At 34.9% G+C, this 17,435-nt stretch overlaps 5 protein-coding genes across 9 annotated transcripts; 2 read left to right on the plus strand and 3 right to left on the minus strand.

Annotated features, from left to right (window-relative positions):
- The first annotated feature begins 4 nt into the window (after positions 1-4).
- Positions 5-7,312, plus strand: LOC128893093 (spermine oxidase-like). 3 transcript variants are annotated; one of them, XM_054153865.1, is made up of 12 exons: positions 5-300; positions 448-709; positions 3,021-3,234; positions 3,323-3,556; positions 3,648-3,788; positions 3,855-4,054; positions 4,185-4,308; positions 4,384-4,490; positions 5,402-5,580; positions 5,659-6,119; positions 6,233-6,985; positions 7,051-7,312. In XM_054153865.1, exons 1-12 carry the CDS (start codon positions 153-155, stop codon positions 7,177-7,179), a joined length of 2,952 nt encoding a protein of 983 aa, XP_054009840.1. In that variant the 5' UTR covers positions 5-152; the 3' UTR covers positions 7,180-7,312. The 3 variants fall into 3 exon arrangements, with proteins under 3 accessions (XP_054009840.1, XP_054009850.1, XP_054009861.1); XM_054153875.1 differs by having other exon boundaries at positions 3,648-3,779; XM_054153886.1 differs by lacking the exons at positions 5-300; positions 448-709 and adding an exon at positions 2,162-2,279.
- Positions 615-2,969, minus strand: LOC128893142 (uncharacterized). The gene is made up of 7 exons (XM_054153960.1): positions 2,428-2,969; positions 2,028-2,271; positions 1,751-1,946; positions 1,539-1,666; positions 1,266-1,448; positions 1,023-1,192; positions 615-950 (listed from the first exon to the last, which is right to left on the minus strand). Exons 1-7 carry the CDS (start codon positions 2,439-2,441, stop codon positions 818-820), a joined length of 1,068 nt encoding a protein of 355 aa, XP_054009935.1. The 5' UTR covers positions 2,442-2,969; the 3' UTR covers positions 615-817.
- Positions 7,299-10,429, minus strand: LOC128893106 (spermine oxidase-like). The gene is made up of 8 exons (XM_054153912.1): positions 10,165-10,429; positions 9,342-9,591; positions 8,678-8,888; positions 8,340-8,576; positions 8,112-8,243; positions 7,827-8,029; positions 7,625-7,745; positions 7,299-7,525 (listed from the first exon to the last, which is right to left on the minus strand). Exons 1-8 carry the CDS (start codon positions 10,364-10,366, stop codon positions 7,400-7,402), a joined length of 1,482 nt encoding a protein of 493 aa, XP_054009887.1. The 5' UTR covers positions 10,367-10,429; the 3' UTR covers positions 7,299-7,399.
- Positions 10,430-11,414: 985 nt separating this feature from the next.
- LOC128893153 (serine protease snake-like) lies at positions 11,415-13,776 on the plus strand. Of its 2 annotated transcripts, none has more exons than XM_054153978.1 (7): positions 11,415-11,844; positions 12,189-12,317; positions 12,391-12,464; positions 12,498-12,661; positions 12,776-13,020; positions 13,102-13,432; positions 13,603-13,776. In XM_054153978.1, exons 1-7 carry the CDS (start codon positions 11,769-11,771, stop codon positions 13,604-13,606), a joined length of 1,023 nt encoding a protein of 340 aa, XP_054009953.1. In that variant the 5' UTR covers positions 11,415-11,768; the 3' UTR covers positions 13,607-13,776. The 2 variants fall into 2 exon arrangements, with proteins under 2 accessions (XP_054009953.1, XP_054009946.1); XM_054153971.1 differs by having other exon boundaries at positions 11,417-11,844; positions 12,174-12,317.
- A 126-nt stretch (positions 13,777-13,902) lies between these two features.
- On the minus strand, positions 13,903-15,903 carry LOC128893124 (palmitoyltransferase ZDHHC16A). 2 transcript variants are annotated; one of them, XM_054153945.1, is made up of 6 exons: positions 15,485-15,903; positions 15,254-15,401; positions 14,809-15,118; positions 14,542-14,732; positions 14,142-14,452; positions 13,903-14,043 (listed from the first exon to the last, which is right to left on the minus strand). In XM_054153945.1, exons 1-6 carry the CDS (start codon positions 15,529-15,531, stop codon positions 13,953-13,955), a joined length of 1,098 nt encoding a protein of 365 aa, XP_054009920.1. In that variant the 5' UTR covers positions 15,532-15,903; the 3' UTR covers positions 13,903-13,952. The 2 variants fall into 2 exon arrangements, with proteins under 2 accessions (XP_054009920.1, XP_054009925.1); XM_054153950.1 differs by lacking the exon at positions 15,485-15,903 and having other exon boundaries at positions 14,809-15,125; positions 15,254-15,396.
- Positions 15,904-17,435: the final 1,532 nt, after the last annotated feature.

A 17,435-nucleotide genomic window follows, 5' to 3' on the forward strand; every position in this document is an offset into this window, starting at 1 on the left:
TGTGAGTGGTCGTGAGTCGTGAGGGACTGATTATAACAATTGGCAAGACATGGTTATCTGAATATTTCGTATAAATTTAAATTACAAAGATATCATATCTCTGAATGTCATTGTCACGAACATACTAGATTGTTACGCGTTAAAACGAAGTAATGTTTAACAGACCAAAAGTAATAATTATTGGAGCTGGAGCTGCAGGTATTGCTGCAGCAGCTAGATTGATAGAAGCGGGTTTGGAAAACGTAATAATTCTTGAAGGAAAAAATCGGATTGGTGGCAGAATACATACGGTAGAATTTTGTAAGTTTACTTTTGAATTTTGTAAACGCTTGTCTTTACATCTAAGATTTCTCAAAAAATCACTATTGCAATTGTTTGTATACTATGAAAAATAATATAGGATGTACAACATAGTTATACAAAGTTATTATATTTTTGTACTTTCAGCGGATAATGTTGTAGAATTAGGAGCGCAATGGGTTCACGGGGAACGTGGAAATGTAGTCTTTGACCTTGCTTTCCCATATAAACTATTGGATTCGTCGAAATGTTTTAATGATTTCGATGGACACATTTTCGTCACTGCAAAAGGTGAAATATTATCGAAAAAGGAATCCACGGAAACATTAAAATTATATTATTATATTTCTGAACATACATCGGATGAGATAAACAATGCAGATTCTTACGGAGAATATTTTATAAATCGGTAAGTACACGAGTTAGAGGAATATATACACAAACGCATATAAGAGACTTTATTGTTCTTTATATAGAAACTGTTACAATTTTTTATTTCTGTGCTCGTTATAAATTTTCACCGCGAGGACTTTCGTAACAGAATGTTTTCGACGAATGCGTCGATATCGCTTTCCCTGAACCATGCTTGCAATGTTGGGTGTAAATTTGATTTTGCAACTGCATATACTTCTTTATCGGAAACTATACACCTATTAAAAAGATCTTAGAATTATCGTTAAATATGCAAAATAGAAGCAGTAAGATGTAATCAAAAAACGCACCTTACACGACAATTTATACATTGACTTCTCACATATTCATATCTTAACAAAGAATATATATATTTTATATACTTGGCGTCCAGTTTATTTTGATCTTCGCTATACGTTTGGTGAGGATTATGTATTCTTTCCAAATATCCTTGCGTTAATATTGGTACGATGAAGTTCACCTGGAAGTAATAAATAGTTACATCGAAAGGTATCGGTAAATCTTGCATTGTATTCAGATGCAAATGGAATTACTTGTCTAAAACAATCGTCTATAAACTCTTCTGCTCTGCTGTATACATAGTGTTCTTGTTCTTGAAGTATGACTACTCCGATTTTAGGCTGTTTAGATCTAAATATTTTTGCTATACGTTGCGCCGTTGTTAAACCATCATCGGCAAATGTTAGCATAACTATGCATCCATATGCCTGTTTTGTCTATGTATAAGGTGAACAAAAAAAATTTAATATCTTGTACTACAATCACAACCTCGAGATATGTATTATACATTAAACACTCTACGATACCTTTTGTAAATTACCTTGCAAAATGTATCCAGAGTTGTCTCCTACGTTTTGCATTTTCTGTACAATTTCTATCGGAGTTAAAACTAACGGTGCTCTTGGTATACTCTTTGATCGAAGTATAGCAGATTCTATGTAAGCAGCAAAACGTATAATTATTAACAGGGAAAAGATACATAGCATTTCTATATGCTGTGCGATAGTTTCTAAAATACCATCAGCCGAAGAGTTTGATGGAATTGCATCAATTAAATCGGTAATGTTATCCTTTATTTGATTAATCACATCGAAACGGTGCATCTTTTGCAAGGCGTTTAAAATTTTGTCTATAGTTGCATCAACGTGTTGCACGTAAGCTAATAATACATAATAAGTTGGATCCTGTAAGTTCTTGAAATCATAATCTATACACTAGAAAAGACGAGTAACAATTAGAAAAGTAGCGGTTAAAATATCTTTCTTAGAAAGTACGTTAATTTTATGCATGCGTACACGTATTTGTTCCATTGTCAAGCCCATATGAGCTGCAAATTCCTGCCATCCGTTATACATTTTTCCTGTGGCAGTAGAACTCAATAACAAACATAATTTATGTAGGGTGGGTCGTCCGATGTGTTCAAATAAATACGACGCATGAATTCGTGCTGTAGCTCTTTGTATATTTAGCGCCACCGTATCCAAATTTGGCGGAACATCGACCTCCTTCCGTAACCTTTCCAGTTCGGGATCGACATTGCTAAAATGGTATATCAAAATTCTTTATACTTTATTCGACATACCAAAGTTGTACTTTTAATTGTATTTTTTGTAAGATCATATACTTAATCTATGTACAATCAGAGTATGTCCTTATTTTTTAAATAATTTATACATTCGAGAAAACGATTCCTACCTTTTTGCAAACATGTTAGACGTACAACAAAATAGTATTTTAATATATTCCTTTTTTAACCGTAATGTTATAGTGCATCCTTGTAAACAGCAGCATCGTTAAAAGCGTATATATATTATTCCTGCACTTATATATATATATATATATATATATATATATATATATATATATAGATAGATACAAATCGTAACGTGCTATAGCATTATCACGACAAACAATATTAAAGGTTACTTGTATTTACACAAAGAATTTGACAGATTAATTGCATTCGTATCGCGTACGCGTTTACGGTTTGTAATTTGTAACAAGTGTATTATAGAGACTATATGCTATAATATAACACTTGATAACACTATAGTTGCCCCACGCCCCACCACTATTTCCTTCAAGGCCGATGAATCATACCACATCTGATTTCACCGCTTAAATTTCAAATTGAAAACGCGAATACTGCGCTAGATCGAATATTACATTTAAATGCACTAAATTGCATTAAATATTGCATTACAAAGTTTTATATGCCGATCACTCTATGTATATGTATACAACTATAATTAACTAAATTAACTAAATTAAGTGAATTATTATTCTAGATTTTATAAGATCTTTGAAAAAAATCCATTTACTACTCGCGTTAGAGCGGAACAGTTGTTAGATTGGATACATAAATTTGATAATTCAATTCAATGCAGCGATTCGTGGTTTGAAGTTTCCGCAAAAGAAATGCCAAACTATTGGACTTGCGAAGGAGATCATGTACTTAATTGGAAACACCGTGGTTATAAAACACTGTTTGATTTACTATCTGTAAGCATAATTTATATTAACTATAATTGCGAAATTTGATAAAGAAAAAGTTTGATAACATGTATCGTTTATTTCGTTACTCTTTTAGAGAAAGACTTCCAATCCAAAAAATGTATTACCCATAATGGAGAAGATCGAATTCAATAAGGATGTTTCCAATATTGACTACACATCGATTAATAATATAATTGTAACAACAAAAGATGGTTCCAAATATATAGCATCTCATGTTATATTTACTCCGTCGCTTGGAGTTTTAAAAGAGAAACATGCTACGATGTTTACACCAATCTTGCCAGACAAGAAACAACACGCATTGAAGGTACACGCATATAAAAATATGAAATGATATCTTAATTCGATTTTCTGGATTTAAAATCTCGCCATATATTTAATTTTCAAATATTACTTAGGGTTTGAATATTGGAACTGTAAACAAAGTTTTCCTGGAATTTCCACATAGATGGTGGAAGAAAGATTGCGCCGGTTTCAGTTTAATTTGGCCTAAAGAAGACAAAATAGAATTTCTTAAATCTCACGGACAAGTACTACATGTACTATTTAATACTTATTATCGATATCGTTTCTTAAATATATTAAATATATCGTGTGTGATTTAGGAATACGAGTGGCTCTGTGATGTTTTTGCATTCATTCCTGTAGACTACCAATCACGAGTATTATGCGCATGGATCTCTGGTAAATATGCAAAACAGATGGAATTGCTTCCCGATAATGATGTATCCGACGGATTATATCTGCTGCTAGAAATGTTTCTCGACAAAGCATACGACATTCCAAAATTTGATCGAATACTTAGGTAGTATTTTACAACGTAATATAATTCTTATTATTGTTACGCATTATCAAATCTGTCCGTATACCTAACGTTCCTCCACATTAGTTTGTACTAATGTATTAATATTAGCATTTCTCTTGTTGCTCGCTAGATCATCGTGGTATACGGATGAACATTTCCGTGGATCTTACAGCTTTAGAAGTATAACAACCGAGAAGCTGAATGCGAAAACAAAAGATTTAGCAGATCCACTTGTAACAACTGATGGTAAACCTGTATGTATTTCTCATAATTTAATATTCAAATAATAGCGCGTATCAGATTTTCTAATAATTTCATTTCCTCGTTAGATAATTCACTTTGCTGGAGAAGCGACGCACGATCATTATTATTCTACCGTGCATGGAGCAATTGAAACAGGTTTCAGAGAAGCGGATAGAATAATAAACTTTCATAGGTAAATTCAACAATTTTTTCGTTTTCACTCCTATAAATGTTTGAAATTTATTTGGCGAAATAAATTCACTTTTACAATCGTTGTACTACTTTTATACACATTTTATAGTATTTGTTTAATTATCTTGATTTGCATTACATACTATAATTTATATATGTTCATTCGCAACTCGTCCTTTATTCCATGCAACATGTTTACTTTTCTTTCTGGACTAGGTCCATAAATAATATACATACAAAGACAATTTGTGTGACTCGTAGTTTGTAGTATACATTCTTTTGTTTTTGTTTATTATTATTATTATTATTATTATTATTATTATTATTATTATTATTATTATTATTATTAATTTCAAATTATTTTTAGTTTAAAAACAAGGTATGAGCGAATGATCACTGTATATTAAACATGTTTAATGTTTGTATGTTCTTATATGATTTCGATTTATACGTTCTATTCGTATTGATCAGCATGCTTTTTCTTAGGCAACTAAAGTCACAGCTCTAACCAGAGCCACATGTTTCTTGGTAAAGGATGACAGTCAGTTATAAACTTACTCGATGCTTTACAACATCCAGGGAACTAATACTTCTTATATGTATATTTACAACCTTCTAAACAAATAATATTAAGTTGTATGTGAATATTTGGGATATGTTTAAATAACGGTTTAATTTCATGATCTTGTTCCTATGTTTGAATCCTCTACTAATTATTGTTACAAGTAATAAATAATATTACAGAGTTAGTTGAACGATGTTGTCTGTTATTATCGCATCACATTTGTTAACATCTGTTAATCGTTATGTTTACGTTTTCATTGTCTGCATCTGCATATTCTCTTGATTCACATATACAAATTCATAAAAGAATCAAGTGTTAATAAAAACATCACAATTGGAATCATGTAGAACACGTGATTGGTTAAAACAAGTGACGAACAACTTTGGAAAAATGGGAAGAATACCGAGTACTATTAGCGAGATAACATCGAGAACAAAAGTTGTAATAATAGGAGCCGGAATAGCAGGATTATCAGCTGCAAAAACATTAGAAGATGGAAATTTTAATGATTACTTACTACTCGAAGGTAAATGAAACTTTGTACCGGAAGATAAGTATAGTATGTTACAATTATGATTAACAACTTATTTCATTTTATTTTCAGCTCAGAATGTGGTTGGCGGTCGAACAGTATCATTACCATGGAATAAAAGTTGGATAGAAGTTGGTGCTCAGTTCTTACATGGCGATCAAAGTCAGCTGGCACAACTTTGCTATGAAAACAATTTACTTTCGGACATTCAGTTTCGAGACGGTCGAGGCATTTTTATTCGCGATAATGGCATTAAAGTCGAAGAAACGTTAGTAGAAGAGATAAATGATCTCGTTCATAGTACTCTAGAAATTTGCGAAGATTATGTGAACAAGGACGTCGAACCGGAATTTGAGAATATCGGCAAAGTTTTATGGGCTTCCCTCGAAAAGCATTTGCAAGAAGGAAACGAATCGTCGTCAAGATCAAGTATAAAAAGAGAGATTTTCGATTGGAACGTTAGATTTCTCATGATCGATAATTCTTGTCTCACGTTAGACAAGTTGTCGACAAAGTCCTGGGGAAAATTCAAGGTAAATATAGGTAACAGGTTTTCTAGCGTCCAACACTTGACGATCACATCAAAATAATAAAGTATATATGTGTGTATATATATATTATATATATATACACATACACTTGACAGTTTGCTAACGGTCCGGAACATCTTTCGTTGAAAACCGGATACAATTCGTTAATAAAACTTATCGCAGATGGATTGAATAGAAAAAATTTGCGTCTAAACACTTGCGTGGAATCCATCGAGTGGCGACGGGTTGTTCATGATGATCACCGCACTCCTGTTCTATTGAGACTCTCCGATAACACCCGAATTCTCTCCGACTGCGTCATAATCACTAGCTCGCTTGGTTATTTGAAAGAGAATTATAAGAACATGTTCGTACCTCCGTTGCCATCTCCGTTTGGTCGGGCAATCGAGAGCCTTGGATTCGATTTGATTAATAAAATTTTCCTGGACTTTGGTACACCCTGGTGGAAACCAAGTACAGAAGGATTTCAATTGCTCTGGAAGGAGCGTAACTCGACCAACTTTCATAGTAAAACATTGGCTGCGTGGACTAGAGATCTGACAGGCTTCGACGTTATTCCTGATCACGAGGGTGTGCTTCTCGGTTGGGTCGGTGGTCGTGGAGCTTATACGGTGGAAACTTTAAGCGAACAACAGGTAGCGATCGATTGCACAAAATTGCTCAAACATTACCTGAAACTCGATGAAATTCCATCGGTGAAGAAGTGTCTGCGAACTCAATGGAATAAAAACAAGTACGTTCGAGGTGGTTACAGTTACATTTCAACAAAATGTGACAAGAATGGTGTATCGCCGGCCACATTAGCAGAACCAATATGGAGCAACGTAAAAGGAAATAATAGTACGAAGGTAAGCAAAAGAATGCAACCAATCGTCGAATATAAAACCTGTTGTAAGATATCGTTTTATTTTAGGATGTACCCGTTATCATGTTCGCCGGTGAAGCAACTCATGAGAACTTTTATTCTACGACTCATGGAGCTTACGAAACCGGTATAAAACAGGCTCAAGTTTTTCTACAACATCACGTTTCAAAAAGTTGATCTTAAAAATACCCACAAATACGCGTGTTTACAAATACACATTCTTTGTATACATATACGATGTACGCATAGATATACATATACATACACGCACAGCTTTAACTTGAAACGAATAAAAATTTGATATATATGATACCGAAGAAACTCATTTATATAATTCCGATCGAGTTTAAATATTGATCTAGTCGATCGTATCTAGCATCTGTCTAGGTAAATAATGCTATTTTGTTATGTTTTTGCTATATAGATTCATCAGTCTCTCGGCCTCTCTCCATCCAGAACCGATTGCGCCGTGTACCGTAGAGAAATGATGTTCGTTAGTAGCTTCTCCGGCAAACAGAATCACCTAAAACGAGAAAAGGACACGACGATACGATGACACGATACAGTAACGGTATACGGTTTTAGTTGTGATTTTTTAAAACTGATTTATCGAAGAACTTACCGGTTTATCCATTGTTATAATCGGTTCGGCTAACTGTTTCGCGCTCGAATTCGTTCTCTGAGTTTCTATGGATCGGTAGCTATACGTGCCACGAAAATGTTTGTTTTGATGCCATTTACTTCTACAGAGAAGAAACCAAGAAGATTTTACGACGAAACAGAAAGAAAGAGAAATGTTTTGATAATTTCCAAAATGATTCTACCTTATCATTGCTATAGGTCTAGTAACGTTGTATTTTTTTCCTAGGAAATGTTGTAAAATGTCGATAGTTTGATTCAGGACCTCGTCGTCTGTGAGGTCATCCATTAAACGCGCACCTCTTCCGGAAATCCATAAAAGCAGCAAGCGAGGCTTATGTTCAACGATGGCAATTCCTAGTACGTGTGGTAACCACTTTGTTTTTATCTAAAAGAAATACACGGAAATGTATTAGGAAAGTAATGGTAAGGTTATCGGTAAACTTTAGTTGTACGTAGTACCTACATACATTGGCATCGAGCTCCTTCCTTTCCGTTTCATTCCACAAAAGGCTGAACATCTTGCTCTTCATTCCTCTATTATTGTACCAAGTATCGTTGAATGCCAAGATTATTTTATCAGCGTTCCCAAACCCTAGACCCTGAGAGTAAAGTTAACAGAGTAGAATCGATATTCCGTAAAGAAATGTTCGGCTAGAAAAGAAGAAGATCGAAGAAAAAAGTATAGGTCCGGGTACCTTGATGTTTCTGATCTTTGACTCTGGCAATCGAGGGGTGAAGATAGTTTCGTACTGTGCCTTGAGCACCCCTAAAGATGGTGTCATGATTACGTGATCGGCTACGTATTCCTTATTATCGAGCGTGGTTATTTTTACGATACCGTCTTGGTTCGAATAGTCGACTTTTGTCACCTCAGCTTTGAGAATCGTTTTATTTAACACGGGCAACTCTTCTTCTGGATTTGGGAATTTTTTCTAAAACGAATAGTTTAAATACCATACATATACATACGTATATTACATTACTACTATTACATTATATGTATATAATTTTCTAAATAGGGACGCGTCCAAACCATTAATATATCTAAGATGATGCTGTAGCCGCGTTCCTTCCAATTAATCGCGTTGTCACCCGGGCATGTCATATACGCATCCTCTTCTGGTGATAAATCGTACCAGGAATCTGCGGCATCGAAGCTCATCTGCATCTGGTCCAAGTACCACAGTAACTGTTCTTGCATCGTTTCGTTTAATTCCGGGAACAGTGCAAAATACTCTTTCAACCTAACAGCGGGAGGATTTGAACGGAAGTTGAGTGTAAATGAGTGTACAGAGTACAGCGTGGGTATTTATCGCTTCAGAGATGGGCTCGGAACAAAAAATAGTTTTTCAATTTTCACGTAATAAATATCGTACCATCATTTCTTTGGAACGCTATGGCATGCAAAGAAGCGAACATGCACATGAAAATGTTTCATCGTAAATATAGGAATTGCATACAATTGACGTTACTCGCAGTAGATGAAACGAACAAAATTTATTTTCAGAAATGGTATGCATATGGCATTGCTATTGCCGATTACGATAATTTTATCTACTTGTACGGTTTTTTCTTTGCTACTAAATTGTTTTCGAGTTCCCGATGCTCTTACGATACGGTACACACGTACATATGTATATCCACGCGTTACCGATAACCTTTGTATAATTCTGGCCTTGAATACAAAAAGTTCGTACTTGATTTCGTAGCATTCGCCAACAGAGCCATTGCAGTTCTTTAAAGAATTCTTTGACTCCATTAATTGGAAATAAAAATCCGAAATGTTTTTCGTAATTGTCGGGTCGATTAACTCGCCGGACGAGGTAAACATTTCGTAATAAAAGGGATCCGAGTGATCGGTGATATTCAAAGGAGCTGCTAGTTGATACACGACGTTTCCTTCCTCTCCATGAATCCATTGCGCACCTAAATCGACACTGTATTCGTCTGTGGGAACACGAATTTATCCTTGTTAAGTTGCTGCTAGCTATATTATATGTACAATTGTACAATTCTTCGAGCCCTCTCGAACGAACAAACTAAACGAGAGATATCAAGAGTGGCCGCGTTTCGTATACATATAATATTACACGAGACTCGGTAATGCAAACTACAAACTTTTATATCCATCATTGTATCCTCACAACTGTTTTACCAATGGATCAGGCCATTACAATTACAGACTATCGTTAATTTATTGAAAATATCGTACTCTTGCCGCAAAGATACAGTGAGTATTATATGTATGTATCTGCGACTACCTAATAGCTATCCTCTCTTGTTTACTGTACAGACTTTTTACCTCCGAAAAGTTTAGCCAATTCAAAGTTCTTGAACCTGTAATCGAATCGAATCGAATCGAATCGAATCGAATCGAATCGAATCGAATCGAATCGAATCGAATCGAATGATATGGTCTGGGAAATTTTTGTATATGGTCGTTTGCCGGTAAAATAAACAGTCGATTTTCTTTAAGAAACATTTACCGTAGCTAAGATAACTGATTGTCAGTGAACTCACCAAACTTAACTGTGTGCACTCGTCCGCCGATTCTGTCCTCGGCTTCCAAAATCAGAACATCTTCGAAACCGTTTTGGAGTAGCTTCGATGCAGCCGCGATACCCGAAGCACCAGCGCCGACGATCACGATCCTCGGCGAACCTGCGTCTACGTAGTTTGTTCCTGTCACCAAACAAAAGATAAAAATTCCGGTATAAAGCATTTTCGCGACACCGTGTCGAACTCGGAACACGAATTTCTGTCAGCTGATCGAACGGACATCTAGTTTTACGCAGTGACTTATATACACACTTGCGTCATTGTTCGTATGACAATTTGTCTTTGTGAGGAATCAGAGCAATTGGTAGTAGTGATGGCTACATAATAGCTAATAGCCAGAGATAATCGTTTAAAATATAGATAATTACGTAATTGTATTGATGGATCGGTGCTGACTGTTGGATACGATCCTATAGGATGCGCGTATCTATTACCTACCAGCTTCGAACTTTTAACGAAGCGAAGAGGGAAGAACATTGCATCATGATCGTACTTACATATGTGCGTGCCGCGTGCTGCTAGATCGAAGCAAAACGTGACTTATACCTTGCATTTCGTTTTTTCTTTTTCAATTAAATTATTATCAATTATTATTATTAACGTAGCCTTGTTTCCGTATCAAACCCGAGTATAATTTAAAAAGTTTACATTTACAAATCTCGCTTTTATGACATCTTTCATTTGAAATTTTATCTCACGTTTAATTTATCAGTACATATTTAGTGTCGTCGAATGAAACCTAGATATAAGCTTATCTCGCATCGGAAAGGAGTTAGCGTACGAACAGCTTTTGAAATTCTCGTTGTAACAAGAACAAAAGTCTCGAAAGAAACTAAAATAAAAGTGGTACGCACGTATAAAATTTTACATGCGATTCATCGGTTTTACTTATCGTTCTTCCTTGTTCATGAGTGTTAAATCGGGAATCTTTGACAATAAAATAGTATGCGATAAGGTTCGACAGTCTGGAAAATTCCTCTCTCGATGCTAAATAAACAATTTTAATTTTTGTGACCTGCCAAAGGGTCACATGATTTCCGAACATGTTACAAGTTTGAATATTATTCTTGATAAACCAATGGGATCGGGAATATCGAGATGCAGACAACAGGGGACGCTGTTTTCGATGCGTGGATACAGTCACAGTTAGATAGATACACAGTACCACCAGAGCACACAGTGCTACACACACACACACACACACACACACAGACGATCGATGGATCGATCCATATTTAGATTCGCATTCGCGTATGTCCCGTACGCACAGATTAAATTGAACGATTAAACTTCTGAATCTGCATATTATGTTACTTTTAACAAATATATTTATCTTTTCTAATGTCATCGCAAACTGCAAAGCATTCTTCGGACTTGAAAAGGAGGTGGACACGTGACAACATATAAATATAACACAAATATGAAAATCATGTATTTTATCCACCGGATGTTGTGTTTGTAACGCAAAACTTCTTTTCCCTCTTTTATTTTTATTCTAGTTTTGATTTGATCCAAGGCTAAAGAAAGATCTGTCTCTGCTGGTTAGAATCATTAGAATTAGAATAATGGCATTCAGACTCAACATTCTCACGATACTTTTATTGTTTACGATTGCGTTAGTGTTGCCCGCAAAGAATTCAGGTTAATTATTATTATTTTTGGATTTGTACGCGTACTTTGTTTATTGTATTATAATTTTTTTCAATTACATAAATCTTGGCGATTTTAAACTACACTTTTACAAGTTTTTCAATTTTCTTAAATAGCTATAAATTAATAAAAATCCATTTATTCGAAACACCATTAGTCTGCCAATGTTAAGTGATCAAAATTTTTTCCTTCAAAATCACGATACAACTGCATATTGGAGCGCTCAATCATCTTTGCCACCTTTAACCAATCCCAATAAACAAAGTCAAGTTTGGCATGTTAGCATGTTGCATTTTACAATAATATGTCTTTCTTACAAGATGTTCGTGATTCAGAGAAGAATGTAGTTTCTGAGAGTACATCCAACCATGGAACCAGTCAGTCCAACGACAAGTCATTGGTTCCAAACCAGATTTCCAATAAAATAGCTGGCTACACGAATGCTGCAACCAAATCGGAACAAAGTAAGTAGACAAACCGATAGTTGACGTTTCATAATATCAACCCTAATATTAATTTATAATCTTGATACGTTAGTGTGCCAAGAATATGCCAGACAAATTCCAAGCACTCCAGGAGTACTGTCTCTGGTTGGCACCAATTCAGAGGTGATTACTGAAACCAACCAAGATTGCGTAAATGCAAATCGACTTGTTATCGGAGGTGTTACTGCTCTTCCTGGTGAATTTCCTCACATGGTAGCTTTAGGTACAAGAACCAACACGGGAATGTTTCGTCTTTCGTGCGGTGGGACACTCATTGCACCGGAATGGGTACTTACAGCGGCACATTGCACTTACCTGCCAAAGTATTACTCGACATGTTCTTTATTTTAACTAATTATCACAAAAGATATTTTTTCTATTAGAACAGTTAATTATTATACAAAAGTTTTTATCAAATGCCGATACTTTTATTATAGTCCTACGGATGCACGGATCGGTTTCCATGATTTAAGGGATAATCAGCACGGTATTACGACAACGATTAATAAAACGATACGTCATGTAAATTACAAACCTCCTACCATATATGATGACATAGCCCTTATAAAGTTAAATACTGCTGTTACATTTAGCAAGGAAATACGGCCTGCTTGTCTATATCAACGGTACGATACTATACCAATGCAAGCATGGGTCAGTGGCTGGGGTGTTACCGAATTTGGTATATTTACCATTAAAATATCGTTGCATTCTGAGGTACTTTTTAGAGCAAAATTTGTGGAAAATTCTAATGTAATTGTAGAAGCTGAAGAAGGAAGCAATCAATTGCAAAAGGCGCAGCTTGATGTTATCGACAACTTAAGGTGCGCGATTAGACACAATCAATCGATAAAAATACCATACGGAATTACACCAAGTATGGTCTGTGCTGGAGATTCTCGCGGTGGTTGGAATAAAGACACTTGTCAAGGTGATTCAGGAGGTCCGTTACAAGTAGTTCATCCGAAAAATTTATGCCTCTTTCAAGTACTAGGTATTACAAGTTTTGGACAAGGCTGCGCGTTCGTCAATATGCCAGGAGTATATACGAGAGTCTCCCATTATCTCAACTGGATAGAGGATATCGTTTGGCCGTAAGTTTTTAACTTTGCAGTAATATCAATGTAAATTTCACTTTGGAAATTTAAAAAAGTTTATTTATTTTGCAAGTAAATGCCCCGAACTACTTAAATATTAAAAGTTTCAAATACAATTTAATATTAATATTAATATTAATATTGTTTAACGATTTCATACATTTCAGATAACGATAGAATTATTTTTTTTTTCAAGTATCATTATCGATGCTGTGATCAATACATATCTATACACACACACATACACGCGCGCGCGCGCGCGCGCGCGTTGCCGATAATTATGTAGATTTACAGAAAAAAAAAGGAGAGAAAAAAATACAAAAGAACGGATATTATTTTTACATTGACGTTAATTTTGTTGAAACACCTTATGCCATTTAACGTACACCACGTGTACATTTTATGTAATACTAAAGTATTTCTGCTTGACTAGAAAAATTTGATATCTATGAAAGTAAGTTGATCGTGATTGTTGAAAATAAATGCAAAATGCCGACGATAGGCATACGAATTACACTCAAGATATCTTTGCATCGTGAATGGTTCTCCATGTTAATCCATCTCCATACGGATGATGATTCGATGGAAACAATACGTACCACCAGCTTCTATAACGATAAAAGAAGAAAAGAAACGATGATACAATGTGTCCAACTAATATATTAAACAATATTTTCAACATAATGAAAGCGATAGTTTAAATTACCTTCCAATGGTGCCTAAAAACAACTTCCAATTTTGTCTTGATCCAAAATTATATGGATTTTGATATAGCTTTCCAAGCGCCTTATACTTTTGCATTTCCGTGCTATTTATCCTTGCTTCTATGCTTGTTTCTCCTCTAGTGATAAGGCCCGCATGCCACCACATTAATGCTCCTAATGCCGCAAAAGTAGCTACGCATATTAACGCTGCGAAAACTATAAGCCTTCGTCTCCACTCTTTCGCACTCGTGTCTGCTGCTTGTTTGGCTATTTCAGCTAATTCTTCTTGACTTAAATGATCCAATGATTCTGTCTGGAAGAAGAATAGTATAGTGGTAAGTATAACGGTTCTTGTTTGAGATTTCATTCTTTTTTTATCCCCAAGAAAATTGTAAAATTTACCACAGGAATAATTTCGGAATTGTTAATGCGCACAGGGTGACCATCTAATTCTGGATCTTGCGTTGGAAAGAATTCTTGGTATGCTATTTCAACTCCAAAAATCATAACAAATAGAATCCCAAATACCGTAAAAACCATATATTGGAAAAAGTATCGGTGATTGTAATGACCGACGCAATTATTCAACCATGCTATTTTCTGAGTAAAGAAAACTATAAAAGCTTGTAGAAATGGAACAAAAATTGAATACTTTATCTAAAAAGATACGGCAATGATGATCCATCTTAAGAATGCATTTATTGCATACTGAACAATGATGGGTCCTAGGTGGTTTTGGTTTAATGCATTTTTTACAAATGCTTACAGCCTCTGGAATAAGACTACCTTCTGGTGGGTAGCCAGCTGGAACGTTTACACCCATATAATAATGAAAACATACATTTACTAATAACCAATTTCCAACTACGAGGAGGATTATTGTCATCGACGGACTTTTCTCCCACCAATACGGTAGACCGATGTAATAAGCAATGTACACGATACACGCGGTTAGGAGGCTGACCATTACAACGAATACCTGTCAACTGCCAAGCTTAGTAAATATATTGTGAACGATATTAAATTTTTGTATAAAGTAAGTTATATAATTTTGTAAATTTCTATGGATAAATTGTGAACTAAATGTAGCAGAAAAGATTAGAGAAGTAGTTACCGGTCCTAAACAGGCAGTGAAATTTTCTACAAACCAAAACATTGGTTCTAAAAGAATGTCGCAGACGTAACTCCAGTTCAAAAAGTCATTGTAAAATAAAGATTTTATAATGATTTGAAGATGCCACCATTTTTGCTTAAAATTAAGTCTGAAAACACAAAATATATACCGTCTGAAATAGTTGGTTAGTAGACAAATGAAAATCTTTCTTTGTTACTTTTAGTAACTTACTTAAAAATATTGGGAGCCCTTGTTAACGACCATCTTATTCTCACCATTTTTATTTATGTACAACTTTCACTGTATTATTATTATAATTTGAAATTTCACTGTCATTTTAGAAATTAGCTTTTGTATTTAGAAACATTATTAACGTAATTACCGATTGATTAATCGTTATGCAAAATATTACACGGTATCGTGCTCTTAATAATTTTTCGCGTTGCCACGAACGTTTACTTAACAGATAAATACCCCGAAATAATCTTGCACACTTATCGACCCAGAGTTTGATAACCATTCATAACGATTATTTTAATGGAGCTTTAAATAGAGGAACCGAACTATAGAAAAGAAACTACATACTGCCATTACTGGCCAACAGCCTGGTATACTGTCGGTGAAACTGCATACCCTATATCGCCTATACGCCTATATCACCTTGTACATCGTTCGTAGTGTTATCGTATAGGTATACCATACCTTCGGATACCTTTTCGGTGCGCCACTCGGCTGACTCGACTACTGTGACTCGGTACTGTCGTCGATTCGTAGATAAAAATTGATCTATTTCAGAACACGCTTGGAGAATAACAAGTTATCAGAGGTAAATTTAAATATTCTTCAGATAAATATGTTGAAATTTGGAGTAAACGGGAATGGGAATTTTGCTTGGATAGGCATCTTTGAACTTGTTAATAAACGATGTTGCATTCAACGAAATATCGTATAATATATTACGTATAATAGATTCACGAGCAGTATTATTAACAGGTAAAGAAAGTTTCTTTTTTGTTTGTCCCTGGTTCGAAAGAAATATAAATCTTGTTGAGTGGTAGATCGACGGTATCGGTATGTTCGAAAAACCATAGTTGACAGGTTCCTCTGTAAAGTTGCGCCAATTTGTTTCTTTTACGTACGAATATGTATTTGGTGTGCGAGGATGGTTGCAGATTGCGTACCTATCTAGAGATGTAAAGAAATAAAAATCCAATAAATCCATACTATACGCAATACGTACACATACGACACATAGTAAATAAATCGATTCCTCGTGTGATGGAAGTTATATCAAAGAAACATTATTTATTCACACCAAATATGTTTGATCGGAGTTGTACATTAGCAGAGCGATCAAATGAAAAATCGTCGAATGATGGTTTTACGTTTGCAACTAGATCGGAACATTCCGATGTCACATATCACATTTGAATTATACGGCATTGGGGACGTAGCATGCTCGCATAAAGACTAGTGGCTGTATTGGTATACTAAAGTTGTAAAGTTTCGGTTAGGTATGTCTTCCGTAAAACTAAACAACTTTTACTCGAAACATTTGCCTCTATGTTTAAAACTAAATTTAACGAGTTATTCGGATGTGATATGTTTCAAATGTTTCACTTTGTATGTAATCGAGAATTTACAGTAAATTTGAGAAATTTAATAAATTCGATGATATCGTACACGTAAAATAACGCTTTATAATATCTCGATTGCACGCTAATATTTTCTACATAAGTGTGATTATTTTATAACAAGATTGTAGATGTCAGACAATGCGATTAATAACGATTGAATCGATAACAGTAAAGTTTCCGCGATAGTATAATATGTATGTAACAATAAATATTGTAGTATAGTAAGGTACGAGAATCACACGAGGCGTTGATCACAAAGGACCACGTTTCTCTTAGTTGGTCGAGGATACTACGATACTATTAGATTATCGAGTTACTAAATATAGTCTTTCCATCGTAATCGAGTAGTCGAAGACATGATTAATTCTATAAGTAGTCGATTTTGCAGGCATATGCGAAGACACCTTGAAATGTTGTGCAACTCATTCGAATCGAATCGAATCGAATCGAATCGAATCGAATCGAATCGAATCGAATCGAATCGAATCGAATCGAATCAATTGTATTGTTTTCCTGTGATATTTTTGGACATGCGTGTACGGTAT

Source organism: Hylaeus anthracinus, unplaced genomic scaffold, assembly GCF_026225885.1.
Source record: "Hylaeus anthracinus isolate JK02 unplaced genomic scaffold, UHH_iyHylAnth1.0_haploid 0, whole genome shotgun sequence".
Taxonomy (NCBI): Eukaryota; Metazoa; Arthropoda; class Insecta; order Hymenoptera; family Colletidae; genus Hylaeus; species Hylaeus anthracinus.